Source organism: Anabrus simplex, chromosome 6 (genome assembly GCF_040414725.1).
Source record: "Anabrus simplex isolate iqAnaSimp1 chromosome 6, ASM4041472v1, whole genome shotgun sequence".
NCBI lineage: Eukaryota > Metazoa > Arthropoda > Insecta > Orthoptera > Tettigoniidae > Anabrus > Anabrus simplex.
In genome coordinates, this window is record NC_090270.1 from 186,119,266 (window position 1) to 186,146,196 (window position 26,931).

The 26,931-nt window shown below is 37.9% G+C and overlaps 1 protein-coding gene across 1 annotated transcript in view; it reads right to left on the minus strand.

The window, feature by feature from the left end:
- Window positions 1-3,996: 3,996 nt before the first annotated feature.
- INPP5E (Inositol-3-phosphate synthase) overlaps window positions 3,997-26,931 on the minus strand; it is an 81,383-nt gene continuing 58,448 nt past the window's right edge. The window contains exons 5-7 of the mRNA XM_067149179.2: window positions 16,990-17,151; window positions 8,048-8,312; window positions 3,997-5,698 (exon numbers count right to left, since the gene is read on the minus strand). Of these exons, the coding sequence (XP_067005280.2) occupies window positions 5,584-5,698; window positions 8,048-8,312; window positions 16,990-17,151 (542 nt within the window). The 3' untranslated portion in view covers window positions 3,997-5,583. The remainder of the gene's footprint in view (window positions 5,699-8,047; window positions 8,313-16,989; window positions 17,152-26,931) is intronic.

The following is a 26,931-nucleotide window of genomic DNA, read 5'->3' on the forward strand; positions in this document are numbered from 1 at the left end:
TTAGCAGTATGTAAAGACAGTTCGATAAACAGATAATGTCCAGGTTGAGGAGGTGACTAATATTGGAAAAGTAGTGAAATTTACCAATAATAATAATAAAGATATTTACAAATACAAAAGTTGAAAGCTAGAAGAGCAGTGGGAATTGATAAGATTTCTGGAGACTGGGTTGGGATATAGTACCATATCTGAAATACAGTACTTACTTGATTACTATTTGCATGAAGGAGCTATACCACATGAATGGAGAGTTGCAATAATAACACCAGTGTACAAAGGAAAGGGTAATAAATACAGGGACATTTAAAAAGAAAATCTATTCAGGGGATTGTCATTCGTCCGGTTGCCCGTACTGAGAGCCTGTTTCCCGCCAAACACTTTGCCGTAATGCGCTTCTCGGCGCCACAAATTCCCCTCCTTTGCAGTCTGCTGAGACCTTTAGCAGCGTAAGGTTCACTTGAGTAGAATTTTCACATGTTTGGTGCTCACTGTATTGTTCCAATGCCATTTTCATTACGTTAGTGTATGTGTATACATAATACCTTCATAATGTACAGGAAATATCGGGTGCAAAAACACTATGACTCAGTGCCAGGCGAGCGCTGGTCACATTATGACAAAGTGCTTGGTGGGAGGCAGGCTCACAGTGCAGGCAACGGGCAAGCAGTAATCACCTGAATTGATAAAAAGATGCCCTGTACAAAGCATATAAGTAAAGTTCAGCCAGCTTGACATATGTTGCTTGCAAGCTCTGGGAAAGCATTCTTTCTGATTATATTAGAAGCAGTTGTAGAAGTATTTACTGGTTTCATAAAAGGCAATAAGACAGGTTATTTCAATGTATGTTATATTCAGCAAGTCAAATGGACTCTATCGCTAATGATATTTCTAAGGCTTTTCATACGATAGATCATGGGAGACCTGTTGCCCAGGTGGCTGCTTCCCTACCAATTGTCTCATTTTCTTAAATGATTTCAAATAACTTGGAAATTTATGAAACATTTCCCTTGATAAATTACTCCAATACCTAAATCCTCTTAGAAATGAACATTTGCCCCAAGTTATCCTCTTGAATTCCAATTTTATCTTCATATCATGATCTCTCCAACCTTTACAAGCTCCACTTGAGCTTATTCATTTACCAATGTTCTTCCATGCTATCTCTCCACTGACAGCTCAGTATGTACCACTTATACAAACAGCTCATCTTCTTACTCCCAAGTCTTCCCAGCTTGAAGTTTGCAACATTTTCAAAACACTACTCTTTTACCTTGCTCAATATGGACCCAACAATGAGATGTATAACTTGTAACACTACTCTTTTATCGGAAATCACCCAGAACAAATCATGCTGCTTTCCTTTGGATCCCTTCCAGTTCTCGTATCAAGTAGTTCTGGTGTGGGGTCCCACCACTAGAACCATATTTTAATTGGGGTCCCACCAGAGACTTACATGCGTTCTCCTGTACATCCTTACTGCAACGCCTAAATACCCTCATAACCATCTGTTCATAGCAACAAAGTGATCAAATTTCAACTCTTTGTCTCAATATGACATTGCAACATTGCACAGCCTTGCACTCTGCATGGTGCTGTGTAGCTGTGGCATAGGCGCTGTGTTTAGTCATCCGACCAGTCAGTTGTGGTAATGCAGAAGAGGGCTGATGTGAACCTGTTTAAATGTGCTAATGTCAAATTTTGCATACATAGAAGATGCTACATGTTTCTTTCTCTGTTTTTAAACCATGTCAACCTAACCTATGTACGTCCAACCCTTATCGTTTCTCTACGCGGTTGGGTATGAAGCGAGATGAATCTTTGTAGCGAGTTTTTATGACTCGATGCCCTTCCTGATGTCAACCTCATCAAAGGAGCTAATGGGATGAAATGAATGACATAATATTTGACAACACGAAGGGAGAGGGTGAAAATAGGTGCCGACACATAAGCTATTCCTGTCGAATAGCAGCAAGGGGTCTGCTTCAGGCTTAAAGCCTCCATCCGACATACGAATCACCATCAAAAGCGTCACATGCCCTCACTACTTATAAATCATATATACCACCAACTATCCTATCCCGCCGGCCAACATTCCGATGGTGAATTATTTTCGACCAAAGGGACTCGAACAGGCTAACTACGGTGTCAGACCATATAGACTTAATGCCTTAACAATCATGGCCACCAGGACACCAGTGTATGCCATATGGATGGAAGAATTGTAACATGAATAAGTGAAACTCTATTTATTGGAACATATTTGACTTGTGTACTGGGATATGGTGCACATGTGCTGAACACGTCTTCTTCATTGTGTGTATGTTGCTCCCAGATTCGTTGTCCGCCTGGGATCCAAGATGAAAGTGTGCACACTTGTGTCCAAAAGGACACCTTCGCTAGTCGGCGGAATGGAGTGTGATACTCCAGGATAATTTAACTAATAACTAAGACCATGCCTTACTTACTACATGTAGTTTCAACCACCTTTTTTTCTTTTCTTTTCTTCGTTTTACTTTGGTGTGGATAGTAGTGATGTGAGTTAAAATTTACAGACGGCTGTGTGCCGATCTTCAAGTGAATGCTATGTGAAGGTTTGGATTACCTTTTCTAATATTTATCGGTGCTGATGTAAGTAACCTCAAATTTTTAAATAGAAAGACAAGCTTTAGTAAGATGTTGATGCTGGACATATTATGGAATATCTTCTAAGCCTAAAAACATATCCATGATTCAATGTTTCTCTGTGTAGCTGAGGAAATACTGTAGAACATTTTTCTACTGAATACTGTACATTTTCACTAAAGAAATCAGGGCAGCATAGGTAATGGAAAAATAGTTAACCCAAATGAAATGTATTGACTCCAACACTTTTCAACATATATATATATATTTACAAATAACCTGCCAATAAGTCCAAATGCCAGAAGTTTCTTGTATACTGATGATCTTGCTCTGGCCACACACAGCACCAATTTTGAAACAGTGGAAATAAATGTAACTACTGACCTCATAAAATTATCATGCTATTGTGCTGCAAACCAGCTCAGACCCAATCCTGCAAAGACACAAGTTTGTGCCTTTCCTCTGTAAGACAAACAAGCACATCAGAAACTGAAAGTCATGTGGTCAGGTATTGAGCTACAGTTCTGTGACACTCCAAAATATCTGGGAATAACACTTGATAGAGTTTCACTTTCAAGAAGCACAGTATGAACTGTAAACAGAAAGTTGCACAAATTGGTTGGATTGAAGTGGGGTAGTGAACCAAAAACTATCCGCACATCAGCAATGGCCCTTTCTTATTTTGTCACACAGTATGCATATCCGGTCTGTTACTTGTCATCTCACGCCAAACAAATGGATGTCGCCCTCAAGGAGACCTGTCTTTTGGTGACAAGCTGCTCCGGTCGACAAGATCTATCAGCTTGCAGGAATTGCATCATCACATATTTGTAGAGAAGTGGCCGTGAACAAGGAGAGGACAAGAGTTGAACAAGAAAGTGCTCATCCACTACATGGCCATGTATCCTCAGCTCAGAGATTTAAGTCCAGGAACCATTTTTTTTCTTAATGAACATCTCAGGAACTAATGGGATCAGCCAAAAAGGCAAGATTACAACTATAGAAAACAAGATCTCCCAATATCCCTCAAAGAGAACGGAACAATGTTGAAATCCTTGAATAGGCTGAGATGAGGTATGGGCAAATTCAAAGTGACCTTAGCGAAATGGTGTAACATTGATGCTGACAAGACCAAGTGTGAATGTGTGGAAGACTATACTCTGAAGCACATGCTTCATGCTTCAGTGTTCGCTGTGCCATCCTTCTGTACAGAAGATGATGAACTCTTTCAAGCCACACAGCATGCACTTGATATAGCAAAGTTCAGATCTAAACATGTGTAATGTTACTGAGTGTAATTTTCTGTACATTCTAGAAGTTTCTGATATGAGAATAATAACAAATACTGGAAATATGCCAGCAATTTAGTATCAGTTTATTTATTTTTCAATGTTTCATTCAAGACCCAAACTCAATATCAAGAAAACCAAAAGTTTTAAAATTTGAATCCAAATAGGGATGCTCTTCGCAACACTAAACAGAACTAGATGTAAGCTAACATATCATGTGGTAACCATCTCCATCTCCAACATATAAAGCAATTATAAATTCTGAAACATTTTTAAGAACAAATTTCGTTGACAGAAAAATAATGTTCTATTCCGTAAAAAATTAACAAATTATGTTTACAACAATAAAAACCAATATCTTGAAACAAAGGGGCAAGGGGAAATGAAAATGATCTTGAGACAAAAATATCTGATGGAGAAGATTTTGTCAACTAGTATATATATAAAAACATGTCAATATCAGCAATTGATTACTAACATATTTCCTTGGAAGATTCAAACTCAGAGTACCTTGTAAGAAAATGTGAAACTTTGTATTTTGACCAACTACCAATTCAGAAATGAGGATATAGCTGTCACATTCACAGTTCTCCAAATTTATGAAAATGTGTTCTTACTGAATTATATTTTTTGTCATCAACATGATTTAGTAAAATAATTAATTTGAGAAAATGATAAAACGAATATGCTACACATGAAAATGTTTTATTGCGTCCTGGAAGGTTTGGTTTTAAAAAAAAATGGTCAGAGCTCATAAAAGCAATGTTCTAGATATGACAAATATTTTGGTTGGATGATTTACTTGCTTGTCATATGGTATAAAAAATCTTTCCACAAACGGAATTTCCAACTGTAAAAGTGTTCTAAACGTTTCACTTACAAAGAATGATACCCGTTTCCACTACTACACCTCTTACAATGGAGAAACAACTTCTTTTACTTGATTCTATCTACGAGCTTCTCTGCAAAAAGCTAGTATTCAGATAGGTGCAATAATGCTATTTCATACAGAATAAAGCAGAACAATGGTAGAATATTTTCAGATAATTATAAATACCCTAGGTAGAAGCTTAAACATATAAACAAACAACAATGAAAGAGTCTACTTTCACACTAAGAAGGAAATCTTTGAATCCACAAGCAGTTAAGAATAGTAAAAAGGATACAACAAACAATGCAACAATGGATTATAAAACTTTCAGTATACTCAGGACCCAAAACTCACCAGTCAAGTAGAATCAAGAAGTTTTATACAAAATAGATCAACATGTTACTATATAGAGTATGGTCCGAAGACAATATTTCTATTAAGAGTACTGTATGGTCCAAAACAATTATTAGCATATTCCCTTTACACCCTTCTCACACATTAGAAACAGTCCAGCTCTTCAGAAAGAAAGGAGTGGACAGTAATGCAGCCAGTTGGTCCAATAATATATTAACTACGCGGAAGCAAAGTCAAGCAATGAAGGATTATAATTACATAAAACCTTCATAAGAAAGCGCACTTGAAATTTTAGAATTTGAAGGTAAATTTCAACTCATTTGCTTCATAACTGTTTAGAAACTTCTTCTAACAAAATTCCTCCTCAAAAACTGTTCCTGATAAAAGTTCCACAAAGAAGAAATGATAAAATCAGCACAGTATACTTCTAACATTAAGTAGCAGATCTCACTGAATTGTACAAACAGCTGAAGTTCCTTGACTTTTATCCATTGCAGCAGCTCTTCGCTTAATTCCTTCTAAGTAAACTTCTCGGTTAAAAAGGCCTGCAGCAAGGGGGATCCTATAAAAAAAAAAAAGAAACATTGCCCTAATAAAATACGGATAAAATGAAGCCATTAAAAGGCTAGCCATACAGAAGATATTTAACTGAATGAATAGCATGAAATAACAAAGTAACTGGGAACTAATACTACTACTTCTTCATTCTGCCTTTTTCCCCTCCACAGAGAGGCAGCCTAGATGAGGTCAAAACATAATGAATACACATGGTAGCTGAGGCCATGCATTTCTATTACTATTAATTTCCACTCAGAAATCATAACAAACATATCCAAATAAGTCCATTGTAGGGTTAATTCCTGTAGCTCCTTTGGCACTAGAAGGACCAAGAGGCCAAGATCATACAGATCTTACCCTTTCCAAACATTTTGCTTTCTGTTCTGACCAAACTGTAACTCTGATTAACATACTTTTCATCAATTTATTGATATGATGTCCTTGTACAGCTTCGTGGATGTGCCCGGTGATGATCAAGTTTGAAAGAGTATTTTATCTACGATCACAGTCGCTTTGGATATACAGTCATGCACTCTGCTGGGAATCAAGGTTGGTGACCACCTGGTGTTACCATTATAACAACCTTCCTGTGTACTTTTTAGAAAGTGGAAACCCACATTTTCTTCTCTGACTGTGAAGGAAATAATGTGTGTGCTTTTATATTAATCTCAGTGTTGATTTAGTGGATATAAACTGAAATATTCTACAACAGCTTGGAAGGTTTGATGTGGTGTTATTATCTTTCTTTCTTTTTTCTTTTTTTTACAAGTTGCTTTATGTCACACCGACACAGATAGGTCTTATGGCGGCAATGGGATAGGAAAGGACTAGGAGTGGGAGGGAAGTGGCCGTGGCCTTAATCAAAGTACAGCCCCAACATTTGCCTGGTGTGAAAATGGGAAACCACGGAAAACCATCTTCAGAGCTGCTGACAGTGGGGTTTGAACCCACTCTCTCCCGACCATCTCAAGGCTGAATATTGCATTTCATCCAGGCATATTACTACATTTGTCACATGTAAGGACATAGAAGACGATAATATTGTACGTCAGAAGGCTCAGCAGTTTGTGGAAGAAGTGAGCATGTTTATAACAGAGGAGGGTGTGGAGAAAGGTAATGTTTGGAACAGTGACCAGAGTCAATTCCAGTATGAAATGTCTTCAGCATCAACACTGTCTTACAGAGGAGAGAAAACTACAGGTAGTGTGTTGCAGTCTGTACATAGCTCTACCCACAGCTACACAATTGATGTGGCTTTATCAATGGCAGGCAGACTAGCAAACAAGTTGTACATCTGTTTTCAAGAGACACAAGGCACTTTCGGTCCAAATATTTTTAAGAAACTTGCAACAACTTGTCCACAAAACATTCATGTGGAGGCAAGCAAAAGTGGAAAAATGACTAAAGAACACATGAAACGTTTTCTAACTTAAGTCCTTGGCGAAAAAGTAACAAATGGAAAGAGCCTATTGTTGTGTGATTCATGGGCAGGTCATACAGATCTTATACTCTTCTAGATGCAAGTTTTCCAAACAAAGGGACCATCAGGGATTGTATAGTCCTAGCCGCCTGAGCACAAGGAGGGCCATGTCTCAGAATATGTCTGAGGTGCCCACTCCCATTCCATAGCAACTGGTATCCCGACTCTCAGGACCACTTACAGGGCCACTCAGCTGTTGCCCATGGTTCACGAACTAGGACGCGACTACAGTAACCCACACCACAAACCATGTCTTTCTGCAATTTCTCAATAACTGAATAACTTCAGTGGAGCTATTTAAGGAACCAACTAGGGACCAGATTGATGACTTTACGGAAGACATGTCTGGAAATATGAGAATCGTTAAGTCAACTCGTAATTATAGATAAAATAAAGAGAAAGAAGATCAAACCTTATGGTTATGCAAATGGTTAGCAAAATCTGGGAAGAAATACCAGCAGACTGATTGGGAGGAAGGTGTAATCATAATATTATTCAAAATAAAAGTGACAGAGAGAACTATTACAAAATAAGAAGTAACATCTCAAAAAAGTATGAGAGTATCACAAAAAGAAAGATTAGATCTTTGATTAAAGTATGTTTGTCAGAGGAACAATAAGGATTTAGGATGGGTACATCAACTACAGATTTAATGATTCAATTGATTGAGAAATTTTAACAACTGCCATGGAACAGAATATTTCAGTAAGCATATAAGCATTGACATATAGTACTTTCCAAGAAACAGATTAAACAATTTGATATTTAATTCCCAATTTTGTACCAAATTCTAAATATTCGTTTATAAGAAAACTTATTTTCTAACAGAATGAAACAATTTTATGAGTTCCCATTAAAGCAGAATAAACATACGTGTCTATGCCAGGTCGAACAGCACTGCTGTAGAGGCCCCACACAGGCTTATGATCTGATGTGCAGATTGAAGGAACAGAGGAATACAGCAGACATTCCAGCACCCCAGAACTGCTCCCCCGTCCTCGGCATTTGTATAAGATACGGTCAGTATACGCAGGAGTACGTTGTTTATGAGATGTGTCAAACTTTTGGGTCCCAGGATCATACTTATATGTAGGAGGAAATGTAATTGGCCCTTCTTCAAAATCCTTGAACACAGAGCCTATGAAAAAAAGAAAAAAAGAAAGAAAGGTATCAGAATTCATCACATCAACATCATAAACACTTGTGCCAAAAGGACACAAAAAAAAAAAAAAAAAAAAAAAAAAAAAAAAAAAAAAAAAAAAATCAGAGAGAGAGGAGAGAAATTAAACTTTGTTAATACATAACGAACCTTATAACTAGGCATCAAATTTGTATGTAAATGCATATTTTCTTTGCCAATATGTAGGCCTCCAAAACCGAAAAGGAAGGGCACTTGAATGGGGAAATTGGATGAATTATTAAGTTTAATAGAGCATATATTATAGATTAGTGCATACATTTCAAATTTTGGATTTATTGTGCTTGTTTTCGACTTTTATTATGCATATTTTAATGTATTTTACAAACAGTCTTCAACAAAATGTAAAGTAATTAATGCTGTGAACTCTTTTGTCAATGATACGGTTAAAAGGCAACTGGCACTTATCAAGACACACTACCAAATCATACCAGAATCAATCAAGAAGTTAGAAACACGTGGATTGTGTCTTCGGATTCGCTACACATTATGGAGAATGTGAAGCGTGAAATTGAAGGTATCCCAGGAAACCTCAGACACCATCTGCAAACAAAATATTGTGATGTCCTTAAACAAAATCCGGGCTATAACATCATGATAGCTATAAATATTTGGCTGGTAATTATAATGTGGATTTACTAGAATGTTCAAACACCTACATTTGCTCATGAATTCAAGTACTGTCCTGTCACATTCATAGATGTAGAGAGATTATTCTCTGCATTGAAGCTAGTTTTAATAGACAAACATCACAGATTTAAACCAGAAAATTTGGAGAAGACTGTTGTAGTGTACTGCAAAGCAAATTACTGTATAGACGGGAAAAATAGGGTGTAAAATGAAAGAAGAATATGTATTTAAGTGTGTTTCTTCATGTTTGTGAAGATTTTTACACAGTTTTCTTAAAAATCGTACTAATTTATCATGTGTAACACACTGTGTCTTATCTAGAACAAGTGTGTATATTGTTTATACTAGTGGAACAGCTGCAGCTGTAAGTAGTGTGATTTTTTGTTTTTCATTCAACTGTTTATTCATGATCGTGATTTTATGTATTGGTGTGCATGAATCGCGTGTGTGTAGTAAATGAATATTATGTTTGCATTTCATACTAGTGTTTAATAACATAAAAATAAGTGCATACTTAAATGCATATTACACAACTTTTTGCAGCATATTTGCATCCTTATATTGATGATTTATACAGCAAATAAATCCGATGTCTACTTATGACCTTGACAGGAAAAGCAGAAGAAGTGGTCAACTTTATGGAGAAAGAGGGTATAGAAATTATAGGGTTGAGCAAATTTTAATGGAAGGGAAAGGAAAGAAGAGAATGAGGAAAGGATATATACTACAGTAAAGGACTTCATACAAGTGTATGCACCACAGACAGGGAACACCAAAGAGGATATTGATGAATTCCTGGAGAAACTAGAAATGGAGATAACTGATATGGAAGCGATTATAATAGGAGACTTAAATGCACATGTGGGAAACGAAAGACGAGGAAAGGAAGAAGTAATAAGACTATAATTATGGATATGGGTAGAGTCCTGCGCGGATGTACAAAATAATATCCACATCCGCACTCTCTTCATCTGCGAATGGTTATCCGTATACGTATTTAATTACGGTATATGACACCTGGCACCAGAACCGCTACAGTCACATGTTTATGAGGAATTTTCTCTTGCGACAACTCCGACATATTGACCTTTGTTTCTTCCTTCCATTAATTGCGGGCAGGAGCCAGTTAGACTTAGGTCAGATTTATGGTTTTATGGTCTCAAGGCTCTTTATATATCACCGTTCTCCCATACCACAGTCAAAGGTCACCTAACCACAAGCAAAAACAAGCGTATACCTGAGTAAAAGTCACTAACTTCGTGGATATCTGCAGATATCCGCATCCGTGCAGGGCTCTAAATATGGGAAAAGGAATGAAGAATGAGAGAAACTAATTGAATTTTGCGAGAGGAATGGAATGATTGTGGGCAATACACGGTTTTGGTAGAAAAACAGCATGAAAATTACAAAATATGCCTGGGGTGACAAGAATAAAATCAGTAACTGATTACTTCCTGGTGGAATGGATAAATCACAGACAGTTGATGGATGAAACAGTTTTACCAGGAGAAGCATTTGATAGAGATCACAGAGTTGGGATAGTAAAAAATGAGAGTGGGGAAAATAGAAAAATTAAAGGAGATAAGAGTATAATAAGAGTGTGGAAATTAAAAGATAAGAATGTACAGGAAGAATTTCTGGAGAGACTGAAACAACAAATTCCAAGAAGGAAATGTGGAAGGTTAATAGTCCAACTTCAAAAGGGGCAGAGACTGCCTGTGGTAGAACATCAACGAGGAAAATTAAAAAAAAAAAACACCATGGTGGAAAGAGAAGGTGAGAGAAGCAGTGAAAGGAAAGAAGAATGCAGAGGAAATGGTAGTAATATGGTGTGATGACTTAACAGTAAAAGATGATTAGACTGGGGAAAGGGAATAATAATATCAGTGCTTAAGAAGTGGGACAAAAAGAAAAAGTATGTGATAACTATAGAGGTATCACACTCTTATCACAAGTGGCAAAAAATACTGGAAAGGTTATCAGAGAGGAGAATGAGAAGAAACGTAGAAGGAGAGTTGCAAGAGGAACAGTATGGCTTTACAAGTGGACACAATCTTTAGCATGAGGCAATTAATGGCAAAGAATTGGAAATATGGAAAGATCTCATCATGACATTCATAGATCTAACAAAGGCATTTGACAGTGTCCCAAGGGAGAAGGTTTGGTAAACCAGGGTCAAAAAGAGACTGGGACACAAACTGTAGAAATGGTGCAAACAGTGTACAACAACTGCAATAGCAGCATACAGTACCCAGTTGAAAATACTGAATGGTGAAACCAGTCTAAGACAGGGAAGTGCTGTTTCTCTTTCATTTCTAAAGGTTATAGAAAAGTTGTAAAGGAGACAAAGGAAGCAAATAGGAATAGGGAAATGAAGTTATTACTATTTGCAGACGATATTGTAGTCTGGGGAACGAACAGCAAAGAAATACAACAACTTAATGCATTAAACAAAAAAATTGACAAGTATGGTATGAAAATCAGTGCAGAGAAAAACACCATCATAGATCTAACAAAGGCATATGAGAGGCATATCAAGAGAAGAAAGACAAAAGAAAGGCATTGTGAAAATTGAGGGTCAAAGCCTTAAAATTGTTGGCAGTTTCAAATACATAGTGAGAGAATGAATGCAGAATCCAAGGCTGGACATGCAGATTAGCAAGAGAGTGCAACAGGGCAATGCATTCTACCAGAGTGTAAGAAACCTTGTCTGGAATAACAAAATACAAAGGAAGCGTAAAGAGATCTTCTTCTTGTAGTGCCTTCCCCATTACTGGAGGCTGGGCACAATCATAGCAAGGTCATCATGATGTGTGGAAGTTTCCATCAGTCTACTCGAATCTCGTCCTGTCCAGTCCCGTAACTTCCTCAGTCAAGATTGTTTTCTTTGACTGCAACCTCTATGTCCTTCAATTTTACCCTGCATCATCAATTTTAGTAGGTTATACTTATCATTCCTCATAACACGACTAAGGTAGGCTGTCTTTCTTTTCTTCATTGTACACACCAACATTCGTTCCCTCCTAATGTGCCTGAATGTGATAGCATTGAAGACGTAGTCAGTTCATGAGATCCATAACATTCTTTGGAAAACTCACATCTCGAAGACATTTATTCTCCTAATGGTACTACATTTCAGAGTCCATGTTTCAGTGCTACACAATAGCACTGAATATACATAGCATCTGACAAAGTTACGATGAGTCTCCAAGCTGAGGCTTCTGTCACACAGTAGATTCAGAAAGCTAGTACGAGCCATTTCTACTTGTTGTGAAGAGATAGTGTACAAAATGTATTATGGGTCCACACTGAACAATGAAAAGTTGGGAGAAGAGAAAGAATACTAAAACAGATGATGGAGATGAAGTTTGAAGGAAAGAGAGAGAGAGAGAGAGAGAGAGAGAGAGAGAGAGAGAGAGAGAGAGAGAGAGAGAGAGAGAGAGAGAGAGAGAGAGAGAGAGAGAGAGAGAGAGGAGAAGACCTAATACAAGGTGGATCAATACAAAAGAGGAGTGCAAGAAGAAGAAACCTGGATTGAGATGAAATGATGGAAGAGGAATGGTGGAAGGAGAGAGAAAGATGGAGAAGTGCCATAATAAATGCCCCAACCTGGGAGTAGCTGGTTAAGGGGAAAGGAGGATGACGATGATGATGATGATGAATACACATGACATGGAAAATTGTTTCATTTGCTTAGTTAATAATAATAATAATAATAATAATAATAATAATAATAATAATAATAATAATAATAATAATAATAATAATAATGATAGGAAACACATGGTTCAGAAAGAAAAGAGCCAGAAGATTACCAGGTATGAATGGGGAGACAGAAGAACAACAACGCTGATTGATTACATATTAGTGGAAAAAGGACATCGGAAAGATCCTATGGACAGCTATGCCTGAGGAAGCCTTTGGGGGTAAACAGAGAGCAGTGATAGCAAAGTTGAAAGTAGGCAAGTTCAAAAAACTACAAGAAAAAAGAAAAAAAAAGTTAGTCTGAAGATTGAAGGAAAAGTTCAGGAAATAATTATAAAAACTAACACTAAGGACAGATATTAGTCATGTTGAACAGGAATGGAATAATTTTAAGTGTATTTGGAAGATGTGATGAGAAAACATGTGGCAGAATATCAGGAATAGTAAGAGAAAGAGGGACAACATGGTGAATGATAGAGTGAAAGGTAAAGTAAAAGAAAAGAAGAAAATTAGGAAGGAAAACACAAAAGACTTAAGAGAGTAGAACCAGATACATGGAAGTGAAAATAGTTTGCAAAAAAGTAGTAGCCGAAGAAAAGAAGAGAGGTCTTCCTCACAAATAGTCGAGATTTTCTTCTGGAGATGCAGAACAAAGTTCTCTGTGAACCATAATGAATTTTGCCTTTTTTTCTTGGCAAAAGCCCAAAAGCTTATTATCATGTCTACAATTGCAGGTCGTGAAGTATCAATCTAAACAAAAGAAGAAAAGTTGGGAAATATTCACCTAAGTTAGAATTGTGAGAATTTGGAATTGTAGGAAACTGTAGGAATGAAACGGTGAACACAGGATTTGTGAAGAATAAAGGAGTAATACTGACAAAACTAGAAGAGATGGAAAGAATATTTCAGTGAACTGCTGAACATGAGAAACACGACATGTGGAGAAGGTATTCAGGCAGCAGGAATAGAAGTAACAGAAGAAATCAGACATTACAATGACAGAGGTGAAATGGGCAGTTAAAAAGATAAGAATGGAAAAACCTGTGGGAACACATGAAGTAGCCATAGAAATGATCAAGTCTGCAGGACCAGCAGGACTCCGGTGGACTTACAGAATACTTATACTCAAGTGTGTATGGAGAGAGAAAATGTGCCCGAGGATTGGGAAAAGGGTTTATAATACCAATATTCAAGAAAGGAGATAAGAAAATGTGCAGTAACTACCAAGGAATCACCATTCTCTCCCATGTTGCAAAGATAATTGACAAGATATTGGAAAGAAGAAGTAGAGAAAAGATGGAATGTCAGTTGATAATTTGGATTCAGAGGTGGAAGGTCAACAGTAGAGTCCATTTTCATTCTGAGACAGATCATGGCAAAGAGCTGGGAATATGGAAAGGATATAGTAATGACTTCTATAGACTTAGAAAAGGCATACGATAGCATCCCCAGATCAAATGTTTGGGAAAGCCTGACACACAGGGATCAAGTCTGCAGGACCAGCAGGACTCCGGTGGACTTATAGAATACTTATATTCAAGTGTGTATGGAGAGAGAAAATGTGCCCGAGGATTGGGAAAAGGGTTTATAATACCAATATTCAAGAAAGGAGATAAGAAAATGTGCAGTAACTACCAAGGAAACTAATGACAATGGTAACAGAAATATATGATAACTGTTACAGCTGTGTAAAGACAACAGTGGGTAGAACAGAACAGTTTGGAACTGAAAATGGGCAAAAACAAGAGTGTGTGTTGTCACTTTTGCTACCCATAATGGTGAAGGACAACACTGTAAAGACAGCAAGAAAGGATTACAGAGGGAAAAGAATCAAAGTAATGATGTTTGAGAATGATGACGTGATCTGGGGAGATGAGGGGGAGGTACAACCGTTGAATGTACTGAATAGAAGGATTGAACAATCAGGTCTGAGGATCAACGTGGAGAAGAGCAAGACAAGTGTGATGAGTAGAGGAAGTAAACAAGTAAAGAAAGGAATTATCAAAATTGGAGGCAAGGAACTGGAAATAGTAGAACAATAGAATACTTGGGAAGTAAACAACATAAAATGGAAGACTGGACATGGAAATTTGTCAGAGGATACCACTGGGGAGTGCCTTTTACCATCAGATGTAGAGATTTATATGGAATAAAGATGTACCAATGAAGGCTAAAGAAGTAATGCACAAGGGATATTACTTACCTATAACGAAATATGCAGCAGAAACCTGGACAATGCCTCAGAGAGATGAGAGTAGAATGCAAGCAGCTGAAATGAAATTCCTGAAGAGAAGGTACAGAAGACAAAGAGGGATAGAGTGAGAAATAAAGACATGAAAAGAGCTAAATGTGCAAAATCTAAATGACAAATTGGAACAGAAAGACTGAGGTGGTTTGGACATGTCAATTCGATGAAAGAAGAAAGACTGCCAAGACAAGCACTGGAATGACAGATGACAGGGAAGAGAGGACGAGGGAGACCAAGATTACGATGTATGGAATGGACTCTGACAAGAACAGCATAGGACAACGGAACCTGGACTGGAACAGAGTGTTGGATGAGGAATGGTGGAGAGACAGGACGAAGTGGAGAGGAACTCCCACCTGGTGTCAGCAGGAAAAGCAGAACTGAATAATGATGATGATGATGATGATGATGATGATGATGATGATAATAATAATACCAGGAAGTACACCTCAACCCCGTGCATTCAAATGAAGCGCCTTCAAGAACACTATCTACCACATAAAAACTGAAACAACTAGTGCAAGAAGTTGGGACGTGACCAAAATATCTCACTACTAAAGTGATAGAGTAATGTGTTATTTTAAGGTTTCCTAAACTGACAAGATTTCTTTTTCTTTTTTTTTTTTTTTTTTTTGCTTTTTTTGTGTGTATCAAAGTTTACAACAGCTATTTCAAGAAGTTTGGACTTTTCTCCATAGATGTCTCTATTAAAGAAAGACTCTGGTGCAAAGTTGAATAAATAGAAATTTAAAGAAATTTTGTGTTCATAGGTTTTCTGAACTGAATTGACTTTCCTTATTTTTTATACTTCAAGGTTTGCAACACTTCTTACTTATCCCTCCAACTTGGGACCTCAACCAATAGAAAATTTTGTGTATTTATTTTTCTGCCAATCATAGGCTTCTTGCAACTTTTCAACTGTCCAATAAAAATTAGAGGGTGTGTCTGGTTTTAGTCCAGAGCCTTCTCGAACCTTTCTCTCGGGTGTAAAAGCATATGCCTTTTTGAGCTAACTTGTCTTATTGATTGTCGTGCTATTGAGTGTGTGTGTGCTGAGAGGAGGAGAGGGCCTCATTCTTCAGCAGGCAGAATATCAGTCCCAGAAAGCTAAAACATTGCAACAGTACAGATTCTGATGTATTTTTAGGAACACTCTCTATAAAAAATTATCATTATTGTTCCTTTCATATTTTATATAACTTTGTTACTACTGGTACTGTGTTATAATCACTCATGCCAAAGAAACATCTTCAAGAAAGTTCACTTGAAAGGGTAATTGATGAATATCTAAATACCTCAATTGTGATTGAGAATTAAGTAAACAAATGGAAAAAAAGCTATATTTTAATGGGCTCCGCAGGGTGCTGTTGCTAATGCATGGGGACAAAAATAATAAATAATAATCCAACAATGGATTAGTCAAAATGCTCCTGCATCACCAGTTCCACTGAAATGTCCATCATGAAGTTCTAACTTCGCCATGCCTAACAACTTTTGTGAGGAATTATTAAAGCGTATGTATCTGTATGTTCTTATGGTACAAATGAAGAACTCTGCAATCCATAAAGGTGCATTTCAAACCATTTTGGTGGTGATGATCTAAAAGACGTTGAGAAGGACGGTTAGAAAAATTGCCAGCAGGTACAAAGATGATCACCAGGACAATGTTCCCCAGCACACGGTTCATCGGACACTAGTGCGCATGGGACTGCGGAATCGACAACTCAGTCGTACCCCAATTCTGATTGCACAAAATTATCAACATTGGACTTGCATTACATGTTATAAACCTCATTATTGGTCCGTATTGAAAATTTAGTTCAAAAATAATAAAAATAATTATTTTTGAATTGGACTTGCATGTACAGATTGATGGCGAACACACAGATTCATTGGACATTTAACATATATGTATTTACATAAAATATGGCTACCAATTACGGGCTATGGGAATGTTCTGGTCCCTGCAACATGACATGGCTTCCCCAGTAATGATACTTTATTGTTAAAATGGAATAAGCAAATTAAGAGTACCTTCAGCAATAGTGCTCTTCAGTTGATCGCTGTGCAAACTGTGGGGTAGAGGTAGAGGAAATTCTTGCTCGGATACCCACTGCATAACTTCCTCTCGAGGTTGTGAAAGACGGAAGTTCAAGTCCCCACACCAGAACACATAGTCAAAGTTCTGAGTAACATCTGTAAAAATGTGAGAAATAATAACCATCAAGGGTTATGAATTTCATGTTGTTGGTCCGTATTGAACTGAGAATAACATATGAATAGTAACACAGTAAAGGTTTCCACCTATTCAATACTAATATGTATTTACAATATTATAAATTACATGGAACTAGTTTCGACCCACCTAGGGGTCATCATCAGCCATATTAAAGCATACATAAGTTTTTTGTCGAATACTAAAACATGTTATTTTTAACTGTAATAATTTATAAAGTGAAGTGTGGTAATGAGATGAGAAATGTTAGTATAGTACAGGTGAGTAGTAATTAATAATAATACGAGAAATAATACAAAGCAGTTTGTAACAAAGTACAAGTGGTGTAAAAATATAAACTCATGGATATCAGTAGTCCTCGTACTAAAGAATACAATGTAAAATAACACATATAAACATATATACAAGTATGTACAAAGTCTGGAGAGTAAAAAGTGATACTCTTTTAATGTCGAGTCAGCTTGACACTGGTCAGCTTAAGCACAGAATTAGGCATTTGGTGTATTAAAGCTGTGTTGACCGGCTGCGTTGTTGATTGTTGGACGTGAAGTTATTTTTGAATTTCTGGTTAAGAAGAAGGTGGATACTGCGCGTGGATGTATTAATTCTCAGTTCTTAGCGGAAACCAAATTGGATCTGTTAAAATGGAGAAAGCCGGTAAAAACAAAAAGCAGAGATAGGAAAAGGTTAACATAAAGTGAAAGGACGCTTACCTCACGCTGCGGTGTGTGTAGTATAGCTGATGGTGTGCGACTGGTGGCGGGAAGTGAAATGTGGGTAGAGAGGGGGCAGGCGCGTGCGGGTTAGGAGGGGGTTAGGAAGAGTGGGGGTTGCTTGGGGCGGGGTGGGGGTGGGAGCCTTAAGGCGGGGCTGAAGGGTGCGGGAGAGAGGGTAATTGTCTCGGAAAAGTACCTTTGATTAGACTTAGGATTGAGTTTTGGTTGGCTGCATTATTGTTTCTGAGGAAAGTGATGAATAGATCGGAGAGTATGTTGGGTTTCTCTTGAGATTTCATTGAGATTGTGACTGGCGTTGAAGTATTGGTCTAGGTGTATGTAGTAATTTTCCATTATGTTGAGTAAAGGGCCCTTGTTTGCTAATTCGAGGATGTCCATGTCCTGTTCGATATTGGTGAAATTATGGTTATAATCATGCATGTGTTGGCCGATGGCTGAAAACCTGTTGTATTTTATTGCGTTAGTGTGTTCGTGGTATCTGGTATTGAAGTTTCTTCCGGTTTGTCCGATGTAGGATTTTTCACAGGTGTTGCATTTGATCCTATACACTCCTGATTTTAAAAAACTGCTGGTCTTGTTGATCTGTGAAGTATTGTGTAAAACGTTCGTGTTATTATTGTTGGTTTTGAAGGCTATTTTAACGCCTTGTTTCTTGAAGATATTGGTTAACTTGTAGATATCATTGTTGAACGTGAAGGTGGAAAATGTAATAACCAGACAACTTGGGTTTAATAATAATGTAATAATTAATTTACAAGATATGTGCAATTCTATCACACAGAATGACAGCAACATAAATACATGAATACAAACAGATAACAAGATAACCTCAATGACATATCAGCATTGCAAGAGAAAGCAACAGAATAGGAGACACAGACAAGCATGAAAACACAAGAGGACAAGGACTATCTCCACAGCTTCATACACTACCATCTTGAAATAGATAGGCTCTCCTCATCAATCTCAGTTCTTCTACATTCCAGCACCTCATGGCCTCATTTCAGCTTCAACATGAAAGCAAGTTTCAACACTCACTGATGAGCTATCTTGATGGATCTTCAGTCTTGACGAGAAAAGTGGGATAAGAAGAAAGTAAAACATGTCAGTGTGGTTATTCTCATATGTGTGCCTATCTTTCTATAAATTATTTTGTTTATAATTTGTTTCTTCATTTCCAGCACCTGTATTATCATGTTGAGTTCTTTCCTTTCCTCCACCTGTATTTGTCCTGTATTCCTAGTCATTTACTATCTGCATTCATCTTTTATCTTTTTGCCTTGTGTATTTTTACCTATGTTTATCTGGCTTTCTTCTTATTTTATACTTCCCTCATCAAGACTGAAGATGTATTGAGACAGAGTGATATGGAAAAGGAAAAGCTGCACCAAGGACTGAAAAAAGGAGCTGCGCAATCCTAACCGCACAGCCAACTCGCTTGGTCCCAAAATTATTAGCATTCCCACAGTGTAGTTTGACATTTAAATCATGCATAATAGTAATTTAAATTCTTTATCATTTATCTGTCAATACTGAAATGCAATATTTCACTTTAAGATGAATGCAATCTCTGCCACAACAATTTTGATCCAGAGGTGGTGCGATCATCTATATATATAAAGTAGCTTGTCCTGACTGACTGACTGACTGACTGACTGATTCATCATCGCCGAGCCAAAACTACTGGACATAAAGAAATGAAATTTTGGAGATATATTCATATTAAGATGTAGGTGCTCGCTAAGAGAGGATTTTTGGATATTCCGTCGCTAAGGGGGTGAAAAGGGGGGTGAAATTTTAAAATGAGTGTGTCTATATCTCAAAACTTTAAAAGTTTACAGATGTGAAAATTGGTATTTAGAATCTTCTTTAAAAATAAGGAAACACGTATTTTTTTGTTTTGAGACAATCCCAATAGGAGGGGCACAAAAGGGTGAAAAAGGGGTTGAATGCCTTTAATCGGGATACCGGTACTTATATCTCAGAAACTGAAGATATTACAGACATGAAAATTGGTACTTTTGATCTCTTTAAAAAAAAAGAAACACGTATTTTTTTGTTTGGGGGAAATCCAATTAATGGGAGGGTGAAAAGGGGGTGAATTTTTAAAATGGGTGCATCTATATCTCAAAACTCTTAAAGTTTACAGATGTAAAAATTGGTACTTAGAATCTTCATTAAAAACAAAGAAACACGTATTTTTTTGTTTTTGGAAAATCCCAATAGGAGGGGTGAAAAGGGGTGAAAACCTGGTTGAATGACTTTCATGAGGATACTTATATCTCAGAAACTGAAGATATTACAGACCTGAAAATTGGTGTTTAGGATCTCCTTTAAAAATAAAGAAATACATATTTTTTGTTTTTGGAAAATCCAATTAATGGGGGGTGTGAAAAGGGGGTGAATTTTTAAAATGAGTCTATCTATATCTCAAAACTTTTAAAGTTTAAAGATGTAAAAATTGGCATTTAGAATCTCCTTTAAAAATAAAGAAACACGTATTTTTTTGTTTTCGGAAAATCCCAATTGGAAGGGTGGAAAAGGGTGAAAAAGCGGTTGAATGCCTTTAATGAGGCTACTTATATTTCAGAACCTGAAGATATTACAGACCTGAAAATTGGTATTTGGGATTTACTTTAAAAATAAAGAAACAGGTATTTTTTTGATTTTGGAAAATCCAAATAATGGAGGGTGAAAAGGGAGGTGAATTTTTAAAATGAGTGTGTCTACATCTTAAAACTTTAAATGTTTACAGATGTAAAAAAATGGTATTTAGAATCTTCTTTAAAATTACAAGAACACGTATTTTTTGCTTTCTTTAAATCCCAATAGGAGGGGTGTAAATGGGTGAATAATAGGATGAATGCCTTTAATGAGGATACATATATCTCAGAAACTGAAAATATTACGGAACTGAAAATTTGTATTTGGGAGCTCCTTTAAAAATAAGGAAACACGTATTTTTTTGTTTTTGGAAAATCCAATTAATGGGGGTTAAACAGGAGTGACAAACTGGGGTGAATTTTTTGAAAGACTATATCTACAGAATATCTGAGAAACGTAAAATGTTATAGACGTAAAAAGTGGGTATTTGGAATCTCCTGTAAATGTAAAGAAAGATAGGTGATTTGTTTTCGGAAACTCCACGTAAGGGGAAATAAAAAGGGGTGAAATTTTAAAAAGCGAATTTCTACAGTATATCTAAAAAACTTAACATGTTACAGAAGTGAAAAATGGTATTTTTATCTCTATTAAAAATAAAGAAACGTGTATTTTCAGCTTTCGGAAATACCACTTGGGTGGAAGGGGGGGGGGGAGTAAAAGTGACTGAAAATGGTGTAGAATTCTTTTAATTAGGCTACTGATATCTCAAAAATGAAGATATTACAGACGTGAAATCTGCTTTGGAATCTGCTTTAAAAGTAAAGAAACACGTATTCTCGGAAAATCCAATGAAGGGGGGGTGGGGTGAAAGAATTGAAAAATTAATTGAATTAATTGTATGAGAATACATACATCTAATAGAAACTAAAGTTGTTACGGACGTGAAAATTGGTATTTGAATCTCCTTAAACAAAGAAAAACGCGTTTGGGGGGCGGGAGTGAAAAGGAGTTGAATTCCTTTCATGAAGACACATAAATCAAAAACTGAAGAAGTTAGAGTCGTGATAATTACTATTTAGAAGATCCTTTACTATTAAGGAAACAAGTATATTTTGCCGGAAAATTCACTTACGGGGTGAGGGGGAAGGGGAGTGTGAAAGGAAGTGAAAATAAAGTGAATTATTTTTATGGGGATACTTATATCTCGAAACTGAATGTAACAGATGTGAACATTGGTGTTTGGAATATCTTTTAAACATAAAGAAACACGTCTTCTATTTTTTTAGGGGGGGTGTAAATAAACTTAACGGCGGTGGGGTGTAAAAGGAGGTGAGATCAATTGATTTTACTGTTCATAATGTACTTAAGGAGCCTCCGTTGCTCAGGCGGCAGCGCGCCGGCCTCTCGCAGCTGGGTTCCGTGGTTCAAATCCCGGTCACTCCATGTGACATTCGTGCTGGACAAAACGGAGGCGGGACAGGTTTTTCTCCGGATACTTCGATTTTCTCTCTCATCATTCATTCCAGCAACACTGTCCAATATTTCATTTCATTTGTCATTCAACAATCATTGCCCCAGAGGTGTGCTTCGGCAGCCGGCACAATTCCTATTGTCGCTGCTAGATGGGGCTTTATTCATTCCATTCCTGACCCTGTCGAATGACTGGAAACAGGCTATATAGTTTCGATGTACTTATTCTGATCATAAACCGATCATTTTTAATCTTTCCTGGGCTGGTTTTCAACAGCCATCTTTTCCTTCGGAGAACGTTCTTAGATTACAGTAGATCCTCCTGGCATGTAAATAAAAATTTAAACACATTTGAAATAAACGATAGGAATGAGATGGACCGTCAAATTGTTCACCTCTATAATAAGGTCAACAATGCACGGAAGTATGTCATTGGTATCGCCAGAAATCCCGCACACTTGCCTACGCGCGACGATGGTGCTGGTCACATTGTAACAATGACACTGGCAGCAGATGTAATTTACCGCCAAGTAGCGATCTTGCAGCTTGCTGTGGGGTTCAGAACATCTTTTAATAATAATTGTACCGGGCGGTACACCTCTACTCTGTTTATTTAAAAGTTGCGCCAGTTGAAACTCCTCTTCTGGAGGAAGGTTGAACTTTATCTATTCTATTAATTCTCTACTTTCTCAGAAGATGTCACCACGTGGAAAATTTTGAGTTTTTGAACTGTGTCACTTTTGATGTGTTTTTGTTTCGCTTGAAGGAAGAAGTGTGAACTTTCTCTTCTAGAGGACACTACTGAAGAATTACAATAGTGCAACCTAGTGCGAAATCAAAGAACTATTTTGTTGGAGAAATTTTTATTTCAAAAGTTTGTTCTTTGTTAAATTTCTTTCTGTCATGGTTTAAGTTGGCTGTATACCCCTCTTTTTCCCCTTATTTTGGATCTAGCCAATCCCGAATTTCTTTAATTAATTTTCCACCAATAATGTGTTTCTTTTTCCTCTATGGAGGGGTTTCTTTTCCCGAACCAATAAAGATTTTGTGGGAGGGTGTTTTTTTTCCCCTAACGCCTAGAATCTTCCGCGAGAGGATATAAACTGCTGATTTTGGGGTCTCCGGGCCACTTCTGTTCCATCTTTCAGTGTATTAAGTACATTGCAGGAGGCGGGAAGCGCCTCTTTCCTCGGCAGCGATCTACTACCAGGTAATGGCCTATTAATATCTTCTTTTCTTGCTAGGTCGGCAGTTTAACTCTCGCGGCGGGTTCGAAGCGTTTTCCATCATGTAACCTTTTCCTAAAATGTAACTACTCTTTTCTTCTTTTCTTGTAAAGTTACATATTGGGATAGAGAGTGCTAACCCTCTCGAGCTCCCACTCACATTTGTTTTGAGGTGAACTTATTTTCTCAAACTTTTCTTCGTTTATGTAATGTAAAGTGTTCTTCTCTAAGTCACCTCTGTAGTATGGGATTAGCCCTTGCGTTAGTGGCCCAGAGCCAGATTAGGTTTTAAAAGCAAAGTGTATTAGGAGTGCAAGTTCGCATCCTCTCAAGTTGTATTTTAGAGGTCATGTATTAATCTTTTCTCACCTAATAGACCTCAGTAGGTTGGGTATTTTACCCCTGTGTATATGTCCTTTGAGGACGACTTGAAAGTTGAGTTTGGTGTGGCCTGGGAGAGGCTTAACTTTAAGAGCGAGTGGCTCTTTTCTAAAACTGAGAGTTGTATGCCTCGAGGAGGCTTTGCTGTGTAATTTGGAGCAAGGGCTCCAGGGTTTGAGTGGGGTCTTCTGCCCCTTTTGTTGAAATTGGTATATCGTAAAGTTGAGCTAGTTGCTCAAGAATTGTGTTTTCAGGGCTCGAAGCCCAAATTCTTTAATCCCTGTAATTGTACATTTCAAGTTGTATTTCGGCTACTAAGTACCTGTTCTATTTGTTGTTACCTAATTTTGAAAAGAAAATATAACCTTGTTAAATTTTAAAATTTAATTTCTCTTTAGTAGCTTGAGACCTATTCACCACCCAGCACCTTCTTTCATGCTTAACTACCACAAAAACTCGGTAACAAGTGGTAGCAGAGCGTGGTTGAATGGGTCTCAATTTAGCCCCTTTTGACGGCTAAACATTGCTTTGATTCGAACTCTAACAATTTTCTCAGTTGCTGGAATTTTTTGAGTTTTTCAAAATTGTTCTGTCATCATGCCCGGCCCTCGCGATGTTCTCCTCCTTAACTACTTGCGCAAAGAGGAGTTGATATATGAGTTAACTATCAGAAACGTTCAATCTGGAGGCACGGTTGCAATAGACACTAACAAGCTTAGAGAGTCCCTTGATTTGCCCATTTCCATCCCCAATTTGGGAGAGAAAGAAATTGACGACTCTCTTTCCACGATTGTCGAGAATATTACTGGGCTAGCATCGGTAGTCAGCTTTTTTGATGAAAACGATCCATCTCCTAATCAAATTAAGCGTGTGCAAGGCAGGCTGTATCACTTTGCAAATAGAGTTAATGATCTATTGTCTCTAAAGGTGAATGACGTTCAGAGGAAGCAAGCTAATACGCTCCTTGAAACTATTTCTGAATTGTCTAATAAGGTCACTCAATTGCTAACCGGCGAAGCTCCTCCCAAAACTGATCAACCCGCCACGGTGAATGTAGGTAACGAGGAAGAGCCTCCTCAGGGAGAAGTCAATAGGATAACCGTTGCTGCTCAAACTATCTCTGCCCCATCGAACAACGAATCTGAACGCCGTGCGTCATTGAGTAACATCCGCTCTGAATTAACTTCCTTGCCCTTGAAACCTTTAACGACTATGACACCTGGGTTCAGCAGCTTGCCTCATCCATTGGCAATGTTGCTTAGAGGTATCTCTAAGTTTTCCGTCAACACCACCAGTGACGTAATTTCATTTTTAAGATTTCTAGTGGAATTTCAGGATCATGCCCTTGTGTTTTCTCTTTCCCCATGTCAAATTTTGCAAATTATCTATCCTTATGCTATTGGTGTTCTATCTGACAAAATAGTTAGAGCCATTGCCGAGCAATCTTCTATTGAGGATTTCCACGCCCATTTGCTAGCTAACTTCATCCCGGCTAGGGCCAGGTCCTCCCTTATTCAGAAATACTATTATCGGGTACAGCGCTTGGATGAAAACCTGGCAGACTTCATCCAAGATATTAAGTTTTATACTAGGGTGTTTGCTCTCCACTTCCCTGAGGATCAGATCGTGCAAGCTATTGTTGAAGGGATTTCACCACCCTACAGGTCATATTTGTGTTTCGCGGCGTGCCCGCAAACCTTCTCTGAACTGGAAGCATTAGCCGTCTCTGCGGAAGGAGTTAGGTATGCCGATTCCTTGCGTGTGGCGAAAGAACCCCCGCCTTCCTTTAGTAACACTCGGCCTCCACCTCGCCGACCAGTCAATCCCCGTAAATGTTATGCTTGTGGGTCGCCTGACCATCTGCGGAATAAGTGTCCTCTGATCAAGTCAAGTGGGACAAGGAATGGAGTAGGGTCATCACAAGGCTGTTTTAAGTGTGGGGCCTTCTCACATATCGCCAAGAATTGCCCAAACTCAAATAGCACCCCCTCCTGCTCAACTTCTGGTGCAAATTCCAGCTATTCCAATAATAAAAAGTGACTAGTGGCGTCGGCTGAGCCGACTAATCCATCTTCCCGAGACTTAGCCCCTAGTAAACAGGTTGTAAATGCAGAGAACGACCAGCCTTCAAATTCATCTTTTGAATGCCCTAAAGAGTGTCTTAGGATTGCGGCGGATACCCCCGCACCTGTTCCTTTTCTTAAGATTGAGTTAAATAACGAGCCTATAACAGCTCTCTTAGATTCAGGCAGTGTTTGTTCCATTATTTCGGCTGATTGGTATTCTAAATTGAAATCTGTTTGTAAACTCCCTGACTATGTCTCTTCTCCTGTTCAATATGTTTCGGCTAATTCATCTCCATTAGAAATTCTAGGTTCCATACATGTCAAAATTCGGGTTTTTAAGTTTACATGGAAGATCAAATTGTTTGTGGCCAAGCGTTTGTCTTGCCCCATCATATTGGGAGCGGACTTCATTTCTCACACTGGTCTTGTGCTCGATCTCCAGTGTAGGTCGTGCATATTCAAATTTGCGTCCAATTGTAGAATTCCCTTGTTAAAGTGTAATTCTGTATCATGTTCATCTATTTCGCCTACCCAGGATGAGATGTTGTTAGACCTTAGACATCTACCTGAGGAGCAGGCTGATAGTATTCGGAAACTGTGTCAGTCGTTTCCCGAGGTGTTCTCTGATACTCTTGGTGTTACTGACCTTATTGAATACAAAATTGAGGTCACGGATTCAATTCCTGTCCGTTTTCCACCGTATAGGCTATCTCCACCTAAAATGAAGGCTCTGAAAGAAATCATCGATCAGATGTTGAAGGATGGTATTATTAGGCCCTCTAAGTCAGCGTATTCTTCGCCTATTTTTCTAGTCCCGAAACCCCAAGGAGGCTTCAGGCCTGTCATTGATTACAGGGCTCTCAATCGGAAGGTGGTGTTGCAATCTGTGCCCCTTCCCGACCTTCATTCTTGCTTTTCATGGTTTCGTAAGGCCAAGTTCTTCACCATCTTGGACTTGAATCAGGCCTATAATCAAATTCCCCTTGCCGAAGAGTCTAAACATCTTACAGCGTTTGCCACGGACTGGAATTTATATGAATATAACCGCGTGCCTTTCGGGCTCCCCACGGGGGCAGCTGTGCTCACTAGGCTACTAGATAGGGTCTTTTCCGACATCAAATTTGAGTACTTATATCACTACTTGGATGATGTCGTCGTATTTTCCGAAACCTTTGAAGAACATCTAGATCATTTGCGAGAAGTTCTCAATCGCCTTCGTAAGGCTGGGTTAACTGTTAAGTTGTCCAAGGTTGCCT